This window comes from Anguilla anguilla, chromosome 8 (genome assembly GCF_013347855.1).
Source record: "Anguilla anguilla isolate fAngAng1 chromosome 8, fAngAng1.pri, whole genome shotgun sequence".
Lineage (NCBI taxonomy): Eukaryota > Metazoa > Chordata > Actinopteri > Anguilliformes > Anguillidae > Anguilla > Anguilla anguilla.
The window spans coordinates 20,633,851-20,652,577 of NC_049208.1; the positions used below are offsets into that span (position 1 = coordinate 20,633,851).

The following is an 18,727-nucleotide window of genomic DNA, read 5'->3' on the forward strand; positions in this document are numbered from 1 at the left end:
GCGCTCAAGTTGCTACCTACAGATTTAATGCGATGGGACAAGTGTGCAAACTGCGCCTTTTCGATGGCGGGCAGAAAGCACTTGGGACATTCGCGTGGTTTGAGCGCTCCCTATGAGTGGAAATGCTTATGAAAGCCTAACGATTATATTTAAAGACAGAGCTTTATCAAGGCTTTCATCATGCATTATATTCTGTGGCTCGAAATGTCAATAGCACGAAATTTACCTCAGAGTTTAAAAGGTTCACGGTTCCAGTGTGGGAGAGGAGATTTTCCTCAAAAAGTGCATGGGATGAATGATGGTCAAAAGGTGAGGGAATCATGGCACTCCCATAGAAGCTGCACAGAGCATAGGTCTTTAAGAGATAGATTTTTCTGGTTTTTGCTTGTTTGTTTGTTTGTTTTGTAAGTTTGGCTATGTCAGATTTTGTGTATGTTTCAATTGGCCATTTCAACATTTAAGTTTCTGGACAAATGTCCAAATTTGTTTGTGTGTGTGTGTATGCATGTATCTGTGGTTGTCTGAATATGTGCATGTGATATGGTGAAGTCAGAAACTTGATTATTTCAACCTACCCTTGAATATTACAAAGGAAATAATACTCGAGTAATGTTCTTTTTTGTGTATAATACACAGGGAAACTAACAGAATTTACAATGTTCAATTTCCTTAGTATATAATGCAACCTTTCAGAACAATAGCTGTGCATGTACATTTATGGATGTGTTATTTTGGGACATTAATGGTCCGTGTTAGCTGTATCCATAGCATTGCTTCCCCATTGATCCTCCCTCTATGCTGTTGTTAAGGTGAATTTGAACATCTGTCAACTTCAAACCACTACAGGCCCAGGGTTTAAGTAAATGGACATTCAACTTCTCAGTGTACTTTCATACCCCTGCAAGACATTGATTCTTTGCTGAGATCAGAAGAGCGATGTGATTATTGCCCTTGCTTTTTTGGCTATCACATGAGAATGACGCTGTTAAGACGATACCGTGAGAAAGCAAGGGCTCTATTGTCTTTCAATTACAAACACTTAGCTTATGTAAAGACAGGCTTTGTTCAACATTCTACTGGGAAACCATGCAGCTGGGAACTCTCATATCCACGCTTAGTAATTATTCTTTTGCATATTTTGTGACAACGGGCAGTCCTAGTCCTAGACTGCTCTGATTGGTTCAGCAGTCATATTTTTTTTGTGTGTGTGACTGCTGCCCCAATCAGAGCAGTCTGTAACTTTTTTTATGCTCTTTCCTTTCAGCTGCCCCCTTGACCAAATCCATTTCTTCTGCTGGTTATCCATAAATCAGCAGTTCACCTACCCCATGCCACACAAGCTCTTCATCTCTGCCCTCGTGCACCACTCCTCCACAGCACCATTCCCTTTCACCTTCCCTCTCTCCAATCCCAAATGTGACCAAAGATAACACAGAAGAGGGCCAGCTGGACTCCTTGGTTGTGGTTGTGGATTTCAAACAACTTAGGTAAAGGCACATTTCTGTCAGGGAAAATTCACATTTCAATTTTTAAGCAGGAATAGCAAAGTGATTAACGTTGAAGGGGCATTCAGGGAATCATAAATAAGTTCACATTTGCATTTATAAGGCTAAAATTATTAGGGATGGATTATTACGCATGGAAACATAGTTCATCTGCTCAATGTAGAATAAGATCTATTTCTCCATTTCAGACCCAGTATCCCTAACATTGGAAATACCTGCTCCATGAATGCAATATGTTGCAGTGCCTCTTTGACCTTAAGTCTTTTTGCAATGACATCATCGAGCAGGAGCAGAGCTGTATATTCCCTAAGCTGCTCAAGTAAGGACCTATTAATGTTCATGTTATTACTGTATGCAGTCCAGAGTTGTGATTTACTGTACTGTCACTCTGATTACTAGATTACTAGACTTATTGTGCCTCTTTCAGATTTCACTAGAAAAAAGCACCTGTTCAAAGTGTGGACATGGCCTGTTACGCTGTTTCAAGTCTGAGTAGTGTTAATGTGAGAGAAAATTACTCTACTTCTTCTCTCTCGCCCCCTGCAGGTGCTTTACTGACTTGCATTCATATAGGGCCGGTAACGGCTCACAGGAGTTCTGTGGTGACAAAGGAATTCTGAGGAGGAATTCTGGGGAGATAGCCAGTGGCTGAGAGAGAAGGCTCTAGTACACATAAACACTGCCACTCTAGTCTTCACATTCACATTGTGTGGACCAAGCACAGCCCGTGTCTCACAATTCCTCCATTCCTATCTCTGCGCACTGTGTTCTGTCCCCTATGGCACCTGTTTCTCCATGTAGGATACCCAATCAAACAGGGATGTACTTCCCTCTGTGGTTCTCTATTTCTCTGTCTCCAAAAGCCATGTCAGAGGTGGTTAGGGATGAAAGATACAACCACCTCTCAGTGGATTTGGTCCAAAAGGATAGCCTGGACCTCTATTTCACGGCTAGATCCAGTCATACACCAGCGATACTCACTCTTCTGTTTTATCTTCTGATGACACTAATATTAGCACAGCAAATTTAAGTACTACCCATAATACAGTAGAACAGTAATTCTGACTCTGGAACATACTTCCTGTAATACTAACCCATATACAAGCACTGACCTTAGTAAATACTGAGTGATACTGACTGCCATATTGACCCTAGTGCAGAGTGCCTACCGTCTTACTATGTGACCGAAATTGACATGAACACTGATCCAGGTTCAGAATAAATGTGATCTGCATCAGATCCTTGAGTTGATTTGCTGCTGTGCTGTTACATTCTTGACAACAGAGCTGAAAAGTGCATGCAGGAAGTGTTTTGGAAAACAGGCTTCTCTATCCTTGATGTTCAACTAATCTTCTTGGTAAAGTATTGCCTAATTACGTCACTCATTATACTGTAAAGCAGGGATTTCCATCTCTACAGGAGAGCTATATGCTGTATGTTCTTTGTTGCAGATAATTATTGATCAATTAAAGCAGTGGATATGTTAGCTCAGCTCACCTGGTTTCTTGGGTCTACACAGGTTTTTGATATTAAGATGAAACCGTGTCTGTGACTGTCCTGGTCATTGGTTGGCTGGAACAGTCATGGCTGGTTATGATTACAGCTCAAAGGAAAGGACCTGAGCATGTTTTGCTGTTGGAGGTACATATGAAATATCTCCCTGTCGCTCTGTGCAGAGTCCTCATTCGCCAGCTGAAACATTTTTAGGTGGATGCTCTTGGGAACATGAAGAAACTGATGAACAGGATTCCCATTCCTGTGGAAAAGACTGTGAACCACCACTGCAGGGATGGTGTGCAATCACTTCTCGAACTGGACAATAGAGAATGGTGAGTAAGCATACACATATTCACAAATAAATACACACACATGCACGTATACTCACTGTCCCATCAATATTACCTCCACCTACACAAACTCCATGTTTTGTGGTTGCTACATGTATTCACATACAGACGGTTTTACTTTCACCTGGATGCTACCTGCACATGTTTGTATGCTTGTGCTCCCACATTCCCTGTCACTAATGCATCCATTTAGATATATCAGCACACCAAGCCTCTGAAAAAGAACCACCTCCCCTACTCCAGCTGCTGACTGTGTTTGTCCTTCTCTGTTCCCATGGTAACAGCATCAGGAGCACAGCCCAGAGGATCAGCGGCCTTTGCAATGCAGTCTAGCCTCCCTTTGGCATTTTGGAGGATGGAAAAAGATTGCATATGTCAATGTCAATATGTAAACTATAAACATATATTATATGTATTTATATATAAATAATTTATAGTTTATATAGTATTAATTCCCAGTGCAGCAAAACCAGGTTGAGCTTTTGGAATCGTACGAAATTACTGATAGGCTGTTGCCTGTTGCTCTGGGGTTCTGTTTGGCTTTTTGTGAAGGACATTCTACAGATAGAGGTAGGAGGAAAGGGAGGCAGAGGAGAGGACAAGACAGAGGGAGTGAGAGTAGGAGGAGGGATAAGACCATGGCAGGCTGACATATTAGTTTCTAGGCTTGTGTGAAGATGCTGTGGCCTGTTTCTGAATGCAAGCATTCTCCCCCCCCCCCCCCCAGCAACCTCAGGCAGGCTGCTATAGTCTCACATCGGAAACAGCAGAGGCTCTGGTAGGACAGACAGGAGTATGAAGATAAGAAGATAAGAAATCACTGTTCTGATCTCTGCATTGTGTCTGTCTGACAACAGGGCATTATGTCAGTGATGCACGTGTACAATGCTGAGCAGAAGAGTTGGCTCACATTCAAAGATTGCTGACAGTTATGTCAGTTCTGCACTCCAGTCAGAGAACTGCTTTGTATCCTCTTTTATGAATACATGTAGTAGACTACCATTCTACTACCGGGTAATCTAATGCCATTGTGAATTGAAAGTTCTTGCACAAAGAAGGAGGTATGGGGTAAGATGTAAGATGTAAGCAGGGAGCAGTGAGGAGGAGCACACATTTTTCTGAAACGCATGTCAACCAACTGCTGATGTCTGAGGAGATACGGACATCCTGCCAACTGAAATTCCTTGAGTGACATACTGCTGATAAGTGCTACCCTGTGGTGCTGTTTTGTACTGGCACAAACCAGATTCAACACCAGAGTATGGGTCCTGGGTTCAAATCTTGGGGGTTCACTGACTCTCTGTTACAACCTGCACTCTCTTCCCAAATAATTTTCTATAACTAAACAGAAGTAGCATGTATCGCAGATGATCTAGCAAGCATGTTATAGAAAAATTGGTAAGCGCAGAGTTGACAGTGTCATCAGGGTCAACAGACAGTACACAGCAGACTAAGATAAAAAGATACACATTATCTATACATAGTCCTGGATCTTTTTAATAATGCTGCTCTGCGACAGTCCTCGGCATCCTGAATAAAAGGCATCCCTCAGTTTGGTTGCCAGGTGATGGCCAGCGACGTCTTTGGCTCCACGTGTCTCCTGAAGGGGGTTATCAGGCAACGGCACGTGTCTCCTCTCCCGTGCTTACAACCAGGATCTCCACAACAGGACCATGACATCATCTCCACCTATACCAGACGGAAACAAATGCAGCAGCAGACAAAACAAAACAAAACACAAAGCAGGGGAGACAAAAAACAGAGTAACGTAACGTGGTACTGATATCTACGGCTATGGCCAATTGTGTGCCACCCCTGCAGGCTGTTGGCCACAGTCAGCATATCACACCATGAGGCCCATCCACAAAAAGAGCACGTCATAAAGACCAGCTATCCAGCACCCCCAAACTGATTAATTTTGAAGAAAAAAAAAAAAAGTAGTCAGTGTTTTGTCATGTGCGTCAATACTTTTGGAACTATACTAATATTATTTGCATTGATACTGTGTATTTAACTACCCAACATTGCATCATATTATCATTTATCCAATTGTCATTTATCAAACCATTTATTAAATTCCTAATGACTATTTACTATATTATCTATGGAGGATCCATATCAGAATCCTTTTGTGGCTCACTCTGCTTTCATCAGTGTCTCTTTATGTCACTTAGTGCTGTGTATCGGGCAAGGCAAACATGGTTGGCACTTCTGTAAATCCATTATAATCTGTTTTTAAGAAAGTGTGATATCACTTAAGCACAGGATCGTGCCCTTTGGGTAGAATGCAGAATGGTAGTGTTTTTGCCCCAATGTTTTACTTTGACTCACATGTTAAAGATAATGCATTATCTATGGTGTGATACTTACACATCACATCCACTGAGGAAATTGACCACTGACAAAAGTCTATGTTGCTGCAGCCCACTCATTCGAAAATACAAAAGAGAAGGCTAATATTGCAGAGCGTGAAATGATTTATTTTCATTTCTGACCAATTCATGTATTTTCAAAGACACTATAAAATCTATGTACCCCAAGCAATTAAATAAATAGAAAATAATAATAATGGCTTCAGCCTCAGTTTGTTTATTTTTCATTTTTTAATGTATTGTAACCAAAGTTAAATAATGAACTGTTCCTTTAATACAACGTCCTGTCCTCACAGTCGGATTATTGCTGGAATACTTTGCTGCTGAGAGCGACTAGCCAGCCAATCCAAGTTAAGCATTACGTATCCCCCTCAAGTCGTTCCAGTCAGCCAAAGTGTAGCCCTTGTCGGAGCAGCCACTGTTCAGGATTTCCACACAGATAAGTGGACTGTGGTGAAGAACCTAACTTCATTTTCCTTGCCTAGCGGTCTTCTCGTGAAAGTTGTCTGCTCACTATGCAACCCTACAAGATACATATCGTGCTCACAAATGAGACAGAGAATGACGTCACCATTCCAGCCAAGTGTATCATTGCGGTCCTCTTGGGGAACTCAATGCATTCCAAACTCCAACATTTGTGACTGAAAGGATTGTTCATTTGGCCAAATGACGTTATATTAAAGGGACAGTCCATTATATAACCTGGGTTACATTATTTTCTAACAAAACTAAGAATGCATCATGTTTACCAGTGTTTTCCCTACACTTGCCACATAATATGGTAAACCACTTTTCTAAAGGTTCAGTAATATAATAGAAATGTTTTGACTTCACCCAAGAACATGGCCACCACATTGTTTCATTTTGCAGATACTCTTATCCAGAGCATTAATTAATGTAATTAAGTACAGCACATAAATGTTCTCATATAGCTCAGCGCAGCAGTACAGAAAAAGATAACCAAAATGCCAAGTCAATGTGTTTAGTGAGCGTGTTCATTGCTTAGAAGGTTATATTAAAAGCTATGTCTAGTAACATTAGTTAAAAAAAAAAATCCAAGTTAATTTTGTTGTGTCCTTTTGTGGCACAACAGGTTTGAAGTAACTTTCTAAAATATTTGCATTAAAATATTAACATGGATGTTATACAATCATAGGCTATCATGAAAACTCAAAACTGTATTAACTCAAAACTGTACTATCTGCCAATAGAATCCATTTCCAAACACAGCCGTGCGCTATATGGTAGCAAAATAGGACACCACAGGTTTCAACTCAAATTTTACCACTAAAGTTAGAAAATGTGCAAATAGCTTGGGTGGCTTTTTTGTAGGTCATATAGCTCGCTCGGTGTGGCCAACATTTTTATTTATGAAAGTAACTTCTCACCACAGTTATTAATTTGACATGGACAGTGGACATATGCAGCAACCTAACTGTTTGTTATGGCTACATTCCTGTCTTAGGCTCCAGGGTGGGGGTTAGGATGATTCCAAGGACCATGACAGGGGCCCTCAAAAAATTGTGCTGCAATTGTGCAGGGATGGGGTAGCCTGGGGTGATGGGGCCCAATGTGAGATCGTTTCACGAGGCCCCAGAGTCCATGGCGGTGCCCTTGACAACACCCATAATATGTACAATATAAACATGCTAAATTCAGCTAGCAAATCTCTTTTAAATTACTGTCAATTTTAGATAAATGTTAACATTGCGAACAATGGCCTTCTTCATTGTTAATTCCTTATCAATGTGTTGATAGAGTGCAGCTACAAAGCAACACAAAAATGAACTGTGATAGATTTAAATGTATTTCTTTTAAAATGTCATTTTATTTATTTGGCCAAATTGACATCGGCAAGGATTTTTATTTTTTATATACCACAGAATATGTCTGACTAACTTCATGGTAATATTTGCTGATCTTCTCGAGTTACATTTCCAGAAAAAATTATTAACATAACTGTAAAATATATAACCGACAGTAGGCCTACCTCGAGTTTAATCAAAAACGCGAGTACTGTGCAGCGTAAGATAATTTTCATTAATGTTGTGGTCTGATTCAGCGAACTTTCCGCCCGCCCTCCTCGATCATCGTTCAGGTTGCACAGACGAAGCCAGAGCTGGTCGATGTTTAACCAGCGTGTAGTTGCAGCGTCATCGTGAGGAACTGTTTGAATGAAGTTCGGGAGGAAACCTACCGACCAAAACAGGCACCCCAGCATCTGGAATTAGTTAATTATATCATCAAGAACAGAAAATGCCCGTGTTTACAGGTAAGCTGGTATGACTTCAAACACCCTGCCAAAAGCTGTACGATACAGAGAACTAAGGCACGTGTGTCTGTTACCAGTTAGGCCGCAGACAGGTCCAGAAACTCCCTGCTTGCCAAACAGTTGGAACTGGGAAATGCTAACCCCCAACGGCAACATGCCTTTATGTTTCACCGGGATACGTGAAGAAAGTGCATGGCTAGCTATCCGGCTACTGAGCTGTTGGCAGCTATCTATAGATCGCTACACAGTTACACCTGTACAGTCATATACACAATACTATCAGTTTACATGTTAAAATATTGTGGAAATGTTAACTAACTATATCCAAGCTATCTAACTTGCTAGCGAACTAATACTCTTTTTTAACGCTGCTGTGCTAGATTTTTGGAAGCTCGTCTGCAGTAGTATTCCGTTTCCGAACGAGCTAGTGTTAGCTTGTTAGCTACCTAGCAAAAAAACTTGCTACCTAGCTTTTGCTAACTTCTCAGTACAACAGGGTTTACAATTTGCTTATTCATCCTTACTGTATAGCATTAGTTTTTATTACCAATACTGGTGAGCAGCTCTGATTTCGCAAGAGTTTATTTCGACCGAGGTTTTGGACAACTATCCAGCTGGTGTTACCTAAATCAGGTTTTTTTAATCTTTGGCGCACCTTTTTAGCTAGCTAGCTTGCTAGCAATATAGCCTGTTCGCGATGTCAGCTAGCTAACGATAAAGAAGGGCCACATCAAACGCTACGTTAGCAAGCTTGAGTTGTTACTTCAGTAACTTCGTTTATGGCTATCTAGCCAAACGTTTTTTCATATACTGTGGGTAAATGTCAAGGCATGTGACTGACGCCCTAACGTTTTGTTTTCTCATTCTTGTAGGTACGTGGTGGGTAGAATAAGTTCATTGAAAGAGCACCCTCGTTTACAATGGATAGTCTAATAGTTAAATGTGACTGACTAGCTAGCAGTATCCTCTATAAATGCTTGACTGATATGTTGGATTACACAAATAGTTACTTTGAAATGGTTATAGATCGTGATGTTTGTTAAAAAGCTACATGGTAAGCTAGCAGTAGCTACTCAACGAACTAGCGCTATAATGTAAGCAAGCGTCGTGCATCTAGTTAACGTTAGCTGCCTAACTTCTCTTTAAATTGTGCACAATCACCGTGTTGATTAGGCAAGGACATGCATTAAATAATGTGATTAACTTAAGTAATTTGGAATGTGCAGTCGTCACAAAATGCAAGACAAAAAGTGTAGCATACCTGGCAATGATGTTACTAAATTTTTAATCGCCTCGTGTCTAATATAATAGACATTTTATAAGTTACTTTATTCATTGTGTTACGTATATTAATTTAGTTGTTAATGTAATCGACTAGTATGAGCCTAATAAGACTGCTTCAGTCAGATTGCTTTAGAATTCTTAACCCGAAATGTTCTGAAACCTATTGGATGTAAAAAGTCGTATTTAATGTTTTTCATACTTGCTTTAGCTTTAATTCGATGCATTACTGTGTTATAATATCTACTTAAGATGCTTGATTTGCTACAAGTAAAAATATGAGTGGTCTGTCTCCCTCCTCCCAGTGAATGTGAAATGGGGGAAGGAGAAATTTGATGCAGTGGAGCTGAACACAGAGGAACCACCCATGGTTTTCAAGGCCCAGCTATTCGCCCTGACAGGTGTACAGCCAGACAGACAGAAGGTCATGGTCAAAGGAGGAACACTGAAGGTACTAAATGACAGTATGCAATCTAAAAACCCCCCAAAAGCAAGTCTCCGGTTGTGGCAGTATAAGCTTGAAATAAACAACATCTGCAGCCACCGTCAAAAAAAAAAAAGACGTAAAAATAATTTATTGGTTGTGCTCGAGTTTTAGACTGAGGTTTAGTTTAACTGCTTCTGTGTGTTCCCCTTCTCTTAAGTGCCAAAGAGTTGCTTTTTAATTAGAGCATTTTCCTTTAATTTCAGTGTTCGCCAAGTTCATGACAAAAAAAGTGAAATGAGCAGGGTAGCCTTCAAAAGCTTGTATGAAGGATCAAGTGACAGGATCAACTCTTTATCGTAGTTGTAGATGTATTTGCTCTTTGCTACTGGCTCAGGGCGCTCACACTGAGGGTGAAATTGATTGATCACAGCATCCACAAGAACAGCAGTTTTAATATAGCTTCTCCTTTAGGTGTAACTAGACCTTAAGTTGAATAGTTAGTTTTCTGTCCTGCAAAGATGAGTATAGTTAAAGGAGCTTTAATCACCTTAAACATGTTATCTTGTTTCCTCAGGATGACGAGTGGGGAAACATCAAATTGAAAAATGTAAGTCACCTTTCTAATGTTGTCTTCAAAAGACATTGTCTTAATGTAGCTCCTTTCAGTTATGTTATTTAGGCATCGCGTTTTAGGTAGAAATGGGGAACGAATGCTTGGATTTGGGAAAAGGAGAAACCAAAGTGAGCACTCACTTCCTGTGCCAAGTAGAAAAGCAATGCACAGAGGCATACATTGTTTGTGTCATGACTACGTCTGTGATTAAGCAGTCACGACAGAAACTGTACAGGTTGTTGATTAGTGCTCTGGAGGTCATCGTTGTGCTGTAACCTCCCCTCTTCAGGGAATGACCCTGCTCATGATGGGGTCTGCCGAGGCTCTGCCTCAGGAGCCGGCCGTGCGCCCCATGTTTGTGGAGGACATGACTGAAGAGCAGCTCGCCTCAGCGGTGAGTCCCCAAAGCAAGAGGCCTAAGCGCAGCCTACTTCCTGTAGCACAGTTTCCTAAATCATGGATGTAGAGGGCCTCCTCATCGATCTAGTTTATTTTGCTCTGGGGGAAGGTTTCGGTTAAAAAAAATAAAACATTTTTTGGTTCATTCATCTTTTTCGGTAGCAAGTGTTGGTACCTATCTGCTAACCTTCAATGATAAATGTGTGTTCATGGTACAGCTAGTTCAGTGCTCCTGATGCAGTACTGCAGATTATTCATGTTATGTACCCAGTTGGTTGCAATTGAGTACATCCAGACTATCCCAAAAGGTTTTGCTTATCCTCCTGGTACATATGTAATGAACTGGATGTCAGTCAAGACTGTTTTGGGCTGGTCATCAATCAAAGCAGTTTTTGATTTTCATATTCATACCAAAACTTTGAGTTATTCCAGATTAGAGCATCATCAAAATATTGATATAAAAATACATTTTATTATTATTTTTTATGTAAAAAATTCAGATCAACAATTTTGTTTAATGCATGATATGAATGCATAAGATTAAAATTATGGATCAGTTAGTATTTTTTTTTTGTGGTTTTAGCGGTTTTTAAATCTGTAGAGCAGAACGTTTTAGCCTTCTCAGAATAAACCAATAATCACTTGAAATTCGATTGGGTTGATCTGAAGGCAGAGCAATGGAAATATATTCTTGTTCTGACTGAAGTACTTGGGTTTTCTGTCAGGGTGCTAGTGTCTCTGGGTAATTGTGTTCACAGATGGAGCTGCCCTGTGGCCTAACTAACCTGGGGAACACCTGCTACATGAATGCTACTGTGCAGTGTCTGCGCTCCGTTCCCGAGCTCAAAAACGCTCTCAGAAGGTGGGCAGTTTCCTCTCTGCGTGAACGCCTTCTCTCCTTCTCAACTGAGGAGCATCCTCAAAAACCCTACATTTTATTAATAAATCAAAGCCTATGTTGGATATTTTCAATTTAGATTTGAACCGTTGGTCTTCTGACGCATATCTGGTACCTGGTCAAGCAACTTGGTTGTCTGACTGGTCAAACCTGATTTATTTATTTTTGTCACTGGAAGGCTCTGATTAACTGACCTTTCCCCTTCTCAATGCAGGTACTCTGGTGCCCTGAGGTCTTCAGGAGCAAATTCTTCTTCACAGTACATCACAGCAGGTGAGAGAAGACTCGCGATACAGTGCGCTCTTCCCTGCTCTTTCAAGGGCTGCCCCGTTGTCTGTCGTTATTTTCTAAGCTGAGAGAACACGCGTGCACATTTGCTAAATTTGCCTGCGGTCGCGTCTCCTTTTGGCAGCCATGCGCGACCTGTTCGAGTCCATGGACAAGACCTCCTCCAGCATACCGCCAATCATCCTGCTGCAGTTCCTGCACATGGCCTTCCCGCAGTTTGCAGAGAAGGGCGACCAGGGCCAGTACCTCCAGCAGGTGGGTGAAACGGCCACAGCAGCCGCCATCACAGCCCAGCCACCTAGCCTGAACAAACGGCCACCGTCGGTTCACCCACGGTCTTTAAGTAATTAAGTTCACCCTAAGAATCCATTGTTTTGTGCTTTATAAAAATGGACTGATCCTTTGTAGCTTGAGTGGGTGGTACAATCCAGTGAGTGTCAGCTTGTCCTTGCTGCGTTGTAACTGTGTGACACTTTGGAAACATCAGGATGCCAATGAGTGCTGGCTGCAGATGATGAGGGTCCTACAGCAGAAACTGGAACCAGAGATTCCAGAGTCTCCTATGGAGGTAAGTCAGACTGCGGGGGTGGGGCTGGGGTGTTTTCTTGTTCTTTTAAATGCCTTTTCCTCTCTTATTCCTCTATTTGGATTGCTTGATCGTGCTCAGATTTCAACAAGCTCCTCCAAAGTGCATAGTGTCAGCTGTTGCTTTCTGTCATGCCCTAGTTCTCAAGTAGGGCTCGCACAGACAAGTCCAAGGGAGACTCTACGTGCTGCTGACTGGACAAACTTGTGGGTGCGCGGGTTGCTGCTGTGCGATGAGTCATCCGGGGTCAACTGAAAGCTTGTGGTCCTTGGGTGATGGTAGAGCCAAGTGTGTGCCACCCTGTGGGGCTACAGGCCACCGTTGGCACTGAGTGTCTGGATTTTGCATCAGACTATGGGTCTCATCCACGTATTGGCACCGCACCTTAACAGCGTGAGCCACCTAGCTGCCCAGGGGTTGGTATATATTCTAACAACTAAATGATTGGGACATCATGCCCTGATGATACTGAGCTGGAAATTATTATACGACTGTACTGGTATTTAGCAGACGCTCTTACACAGAGTGACTTGCACACGACTCTTTTTTTCTCCTCTTCTTCTTTTGGATATTTACGAAAGTAATTCGGGTTAAGTATCTTACTCAGAGGTACTGCTGGGTACTGGGAATCAAACCTACAGACTGGGTTACAAGCAGAGTTCCTTACCCATCATACTACACTGCCACCCCAATTATTAATCTTCCCATTTTAGTAGGCCATTTACAGAAAGCTAATGTTTGTAAACATCCACTGAAGTGTCCGAAGGCGATATCCGAAACCTCAAAAAAGCCTGGAAATGGCTAGATATTTCTCAGTTGCCAGTGTCGTCTGTTAATTTTAACAATCTGCATTGCTTGCTGTGTCAGATGATCAGTAGAGCCTACATATTGACCTTGGGGTCAAGCAGACTTCTTTGTGATTAAGTTCCTTGATACTTTCTTTTGATTGCAGTCCTTTAGGGATTCTCAAATGTCAAACAATTAATCACACATTTCAAAAATTTTCACATAAAGCACATTCACATTTTGGCTGACCTGCAGATAATGCAGCTATTGATTGACTTTTGGCTGAGATTTACAGTAGTTTGATTTATGATTCTCATTCACATTTAAACAGTTGTGGTAAACCGCAGGCCTGTAGTTGCCCATTTATCATGAACACTTGATTGGGTCTAGTAGGAACATCCCGGTTGCCAATTTAGTGTAATCAAGGGAGAACCATTTGAACATTAATCTCAGCTAAAATAAAAACTACATCAATTTAAGGGATTTTAAAGTATCCAGTAAATGCTTGATTGGGTCTAGTAGGAATGTACCGCTTGCCAATTCAGTGTAATTGAGGGAGAACCATTTGAGCATTAATCTTAGCCAAAATAAAATCGACATCAATTTAAGGGATTTGTGACTTATAATGTTATAGCTTGAGAAAGAATAGTGGTATTCCCAAGTGTCTGAACTGTCAAATTTATTTGCCTCTGCAGTCCATTCATTTGATCAAATGTCTTAATAAATGTGCCAATTTAATGAGTATTAAGGTTGATATTGGCTAACAGAAGGAAATGGAACACTTGTAAAAAACAATAGTATTTTAAATGTAACAATGTCCTGTTTTCTGGACAGAGGCTTCCTTTGAAAATGAATTTGTTTGTCTTCGCCCCCTAGACTGACTCTGAGAGTGGAGACACTGGCGCCGCAGCCAAGAAGAACTTCATCGACCAGTATTTCGGGGTGGAGTTTGAAACCACGTATCCTGCAAAATGACTTGTGGGGCGGACCTGCTTTTCGCTGCCACCTTTTGGAGCCTGTTATTCCTTACAGTGAATGGATTCCTGACAATAGCAATGTGGTCTTAAACCATAACAGTCTATTAAATCCATGGAAAATTCATGGGAATGTGTGGCCCAGTTGCATTGAAATTTGAATAATTAAAACTTAAAATTAAGGTAGTCACAGAAGTGTATGGGAAATCTCGATCGGGACACCCCTCCATTTGAGTCAAGCTCTTACAAAGGGCCTCATTCACAAAACTTTTCTTAAATTATTAAAAATGTTCCTACAAAAAAACATGAGATTCATGACACATGCAGACCTTTGTTTCTGAGCATATCCTTGGTGTATGAGATGATGAATGCTGGCTGTTTATAAATTTTATACGCAATCCAGTTCATGTGATTTGTAAGGAAACAGCCATGAACAAATAGAAATAAGAAAAAAGTGATGAATGCCGAAATGTTTTTGGAAGCATACTTGTATGCAGTTTACGATCAAATGTGATCATACACGTGTTTCATGAATGAAGCCCATTGACTCTTCCTGAGCATGTCAACTATGGGTGTGCTATCAGTTACTCGGGAAACAAATGAGGTGTTCTCTGTCACTGCTGGTGGATCAAGTGATGCACTCCATATGCAGTTATTGACATAAGTGTGAATGTTTATGTAATGCTTATGCTGGCACCATTTAGTGTTTATAGATGAGTTGTATAAGTCTTGTGAAGGATCATTCAAGGAATGTGTAGATTAACCAAAAAAAAATGCGTGCCTACTGTCAACCTCTCAATCTATCTATGGTGTTCTTTGAAGTTCTTCCCCTTAACCGTGCCTCCCAGCATGAAGTGCACGGAGTCTGAGGAGGAGGAGCCCGCCATTGGCAAGGAAAGCCAACTCCAGCTCAGCTGCTTCATAAACCAGGAGGTGAAATATCTGGCAACCGGTCTGCGTCTGGTGAGTTATCCAAGGTTTCCAGGTTGGGGAGAAGTTATCAACAGTATTAAACTCTAGTCCTTGAATTCCCTGAAAGTGCTTGGTTTTTTAAAATTTTTTAACATTTATAAACATGGACCTTGACTTGCCATTCCTGAAACCTCTTCTCTCTCTGTCACAATAGCGTCTGCAGGAAGAGATCACCAAACTGTCTCCATCTTTGCAAAGAAATGCTTTGTATATTAAGTCCGTGAGTATTGCTTTACTGTCAGTTTAATAGCTGGGTATATGATTGTTCAATGTATTGCCGAGAAGCTGCACTCTTACCACGTGAATTGTTTGATTACAAATCTAAAATTGCGTAGAGCCAAATAAAGAAAAAAAAAGTCTTTGCCCCAAACAGTTTGGAGCTCACTGTAATATCACCGAAGGAAGCACTTGAATGACTTGCTTTCATGTTTTCAACTTTCCTCCGCAGTCTAAAATCAGCCGATTGCCCTCCTACATGACCGTTCAGATGGTGCGCTTTTTCTACAAAGAGAAGGAGTCTGTCAATGCCAAAGTCTTGAAGGCAAGTCCTTAAAAGCCAGTCGTGTTGGGCCAGAGGCCGCGCCTCGCCAGCGTAGGATTCTAGATCCTTCTTTTTTCCACGGCGCCCGCACGGCATGTCCTGACTTTGTGTTCCGTGTGACTGCTTGCGCAGGACGTGAAGTTCCCGCTGATGCTGGACGTCTACGAGCTGTGCACCTCCGAGCTGCAGGAGAAGATGGTGGGGATGAGGTCAAAGTTTAAGGAGATGGAGGACAAGAAGCTGGAAAAGCAGCAAAAAAATGTAAGCATGCTGCCTTCTCAACCAATAAGAGCTGCGGATGGAACCAAAGTTTTGTGTGCGTGTGTGTGCGTGCGCGTGTAGAACTACTAATTTGTGTCCTAATTGGCCAACAGGCGGAAAATAAGGTGGCGACAACAACTAAAAAGGAAGTGAAATACGAACCTTTTTCATTTCCTGAAGGTGAGTGTGCACATTACACGGCAATTTCAGAAACATTTTGCACACACAGTATACAATAAACATGTTTTATTTTCCACGCTTTATCTGTATGTGATTTGTATGCATGATTTGTACGAGTTCTGAATTATGTTCACAGTTGTATTTAAATATCATGGACTGTAGGGTTCTTTGTGTGAAATCATAAAAATAAACATCAGTGGCAGTAGAAGCAGTGCACGTTAGGGTATCGGTTTCATAAGTTTTTACATTTCATATAGCAGGTGATTTCTTTCAAATCAGTTTAAATAAAGGCGCATATACTTGGGCTCTGTGAACAACAGTATAGATTAAATGAAATCATCTAACAAAAAAGAGCACTTGCCGTAGATCAACTTCGTAGTGCACTCGTAACCAGAACTGGCTGACGCTCAGTTGATGCTAATTGAACTGTGTGGAACATTCCTATTGGTTTTCCTGTTTTATTTGACTTTTTAACATTACGCAACTACATAAGTGCGTCTTAAGTTGTGTGCGTTATTCCTCAGACCTGGGCTCCAACAACAGCGGCTACTACGACTTGCAAGGCGTGCTGACGCATCAGGGGCGCTCCAGCTCTTCTGGCCACTACGTGGCCTGGGTCAAGAGGAAAGAAGGTACGACGGAACCTGTCCACAATCCGTGCTTGCACTACGGGTCAGGCTAAACATTAGCACGTTTGAAGGAGTTTGGCTTGCTTTATCTTTATAGTCTTGCAGTTGTATTTATCACATTTGAAGTGTACAGCAACACCAGCTTTTCATCTAACTCTGCCCCCTTCGTAATTTTAAAAGATGCAAATTGGGGTTTGAGAGTGGAGGAGGGAGGAGTGATAGAACCAGCCGTTAATGTGTCATAGGCACGTCGCTTCCCAGAACATTGCTCAAATGGGTGTCTGCGTTTAAACCACGTTTTCTTGACTTCGTTGTACAATGTCGTTCAAGACACGGATGTTCTATTAGGCAGGGTACCCCCTGAATAGCGCCTTGATAAGCCACATTCCTTCAATTGTTTATTTTTATTTATTTATTTATTTATTTATTTATTTATTTATGTTTTGCTTCCCCCTTTTCCTCTAGACGAGTGGGTGAAATTTGACGACGACAAGGTCAGCGTGGTGTCTCCAGAGGACATCCTGCGACTCTCGGGTGGCGGGGACTGGCACATCGCGTACGTCCTGCTGTATGGACCCCGCCGACTAGAAGTACAGGAAAGCGAGCAACAGTAACCGAGGGGAAACTTAAAGCGGCCATTTCAGAGCACTGTCTGCATAGATGTGCAATAAATATCGGTGTCTTTAAACTTCTGACCTTAATTTTTTATTTTTCGTTTCAATAACCAACACGGATGCAACCCTCGTTCATCCGTACGCATCATAACCCAACGAGCGGCCTGTCGGACAAGGTTTCATTAAAGCCGAAAACTGGAACCGATTTAAAGAAAAGGGCAAGCCCGAAGACTAGGCTGACAAGTGTAGCTCCTCCATTACCTTACACATGAAATGAATATATTTTTTAAAAATTCTTTTGACCTGTGAGATTTCCATGCTTTATTATGTGGTAGTGTAGTATTATTTTTGAAGTTGTACGTGGCCCTGTACACTCTTGGCCGAGCTGAGTTTTGCTGGGGAGAACAGGCTTTGTCACATGCCCTCATGAGCATTCCGTAACAACGATTCACCAGTTGTTGCAACGTTTATCGGTCCCGGTCCTGGAAACCTGTTATCTATGGTTTTTGGATGAATCACCTTTAACTAGTTTGACTCAAATTAACTGCCCTAAAAGTGGACATACTGTATTGTATCTTATTGGCCAAAAAAAATAAAATAAAATGGTGTGTTCTATTAAACTTAACTGAACCTTTTCATTTGAACTTGTTCAAATCTGCTCTTCATGCATTTTGGGAAGTTAAGTTAATTGAAAAAAGTTTGCTGGCACAATGGGGGGATCAGGGTCAGGACTGAGAAACCCAGGGCTTTTTGCTGGGGGGACTAGGAAAAAAAAAATGGCACTTTGGGTGTCACAAGAGCCACCCGACTGCGTCTTGCACTTGTTTGATGCGGAAAGATCTATTATTCTGATCAGCAGTCCATGAAAACATTTACAGCTTTGAGGGTGGATCTTTCTGAATGATCGGGAAAAAAAATTAAGTTCTATTCCAATTTCCGTGATCGTTTCTGTATAAGATGGTTTTTGCAATACAAAAGCATTGCTCTTGTAACACTGCGTATCTTGTCTTCGTAGAACAGGTTATTTTCTTCTGCTATATACGCATGACTCGTGAGCTTTGCTCACTGTTGCCACGGTGAGCCTCCTGGCTCGCTTCATGTCTTGGCATTGCAGCCTAAGTCTTCTATGGCCACCATCATAAAGCCCAGAAAACAGAACATTGTTTTATTTTTTTGTCGTAAGTTATTGATTGCTGGCTTTTCGTACATGGGAAAAATAAACGGTTATACTGAAGCTGGTCTCGTGATTTGTGTAATTTTTAGATCCAAAGCACCTCATGGA

General features: G+C 41.4%; 1 protein-coding gene and 1 long non-coding RNA gene across 3 annotated transcripts; both read left to right on the forward strand.

The window, feature by feature from the left end:
• The first annotated feature begins 8 nt into the window (after positions 1–8).
• LOC118233468 lies at positions 9–3,702 on the forward strand. The gene is made up of 6 exons (XR_004766530.1): positions 9–309; positions 1,265–1,487; positions 1,694–1,824; positions 2,790–2,862; positions 3,182–3,334; positions 3,637–3,702. It is a non-coding gene; the product is annotated as an uncharacterized LOC118233468 (long non-coding RNA).
• Positions 3,703–7,802: 4,100 nt separating this feature from the next.
• On the forward strand, positions 7,803–18,679 carry usp14 (ubiquitin specific peptidase 14 (tRNA-guanine transglycosylase)). 2 transcript variants are annotated; one of them, XM_035429857.1, is made up of 16 exons: positions 7,803–7,996; positions 9,583–9,728; positions 10,279–10,311; positions 10,607–10,711; positions 11,475–11,578; positions 11,829–11,887; positions 12,027–12,157; positions 12,390–12,470; positions 14,151–14,233; positions 15,097–15,211; positions 15,375–15,440; positions 15,669–15,761; positions 15,894–16,022; positions 16,136–16,202; positions 16,727–16,834; positions 17,297–17,445. In XM_035429857.1, the coding sequence occupies exons 1-16, from the start codon at positions 7,981–7,983 to the stop codon at positions 17,443–17,445; spliced, it is 1,485 nt and encodes a 494-aa protein (XP_035285748.1). In that variant the 5' UTR covers positions 7,803–7,980. The 2 variants fall into 2 exon arrangements, with proteins under 2 accessions (XP_035285748.1, XP_035285747.1); XM_035429856.1 differs by lacking the exon at positions 7,803–7,996 and adding an exon at positions 8,758–8,868 and having other exon boundaries at positions 17,297–18,679.
• Positions 18,680–18,727: the final 48 nt, after the last annotated feature.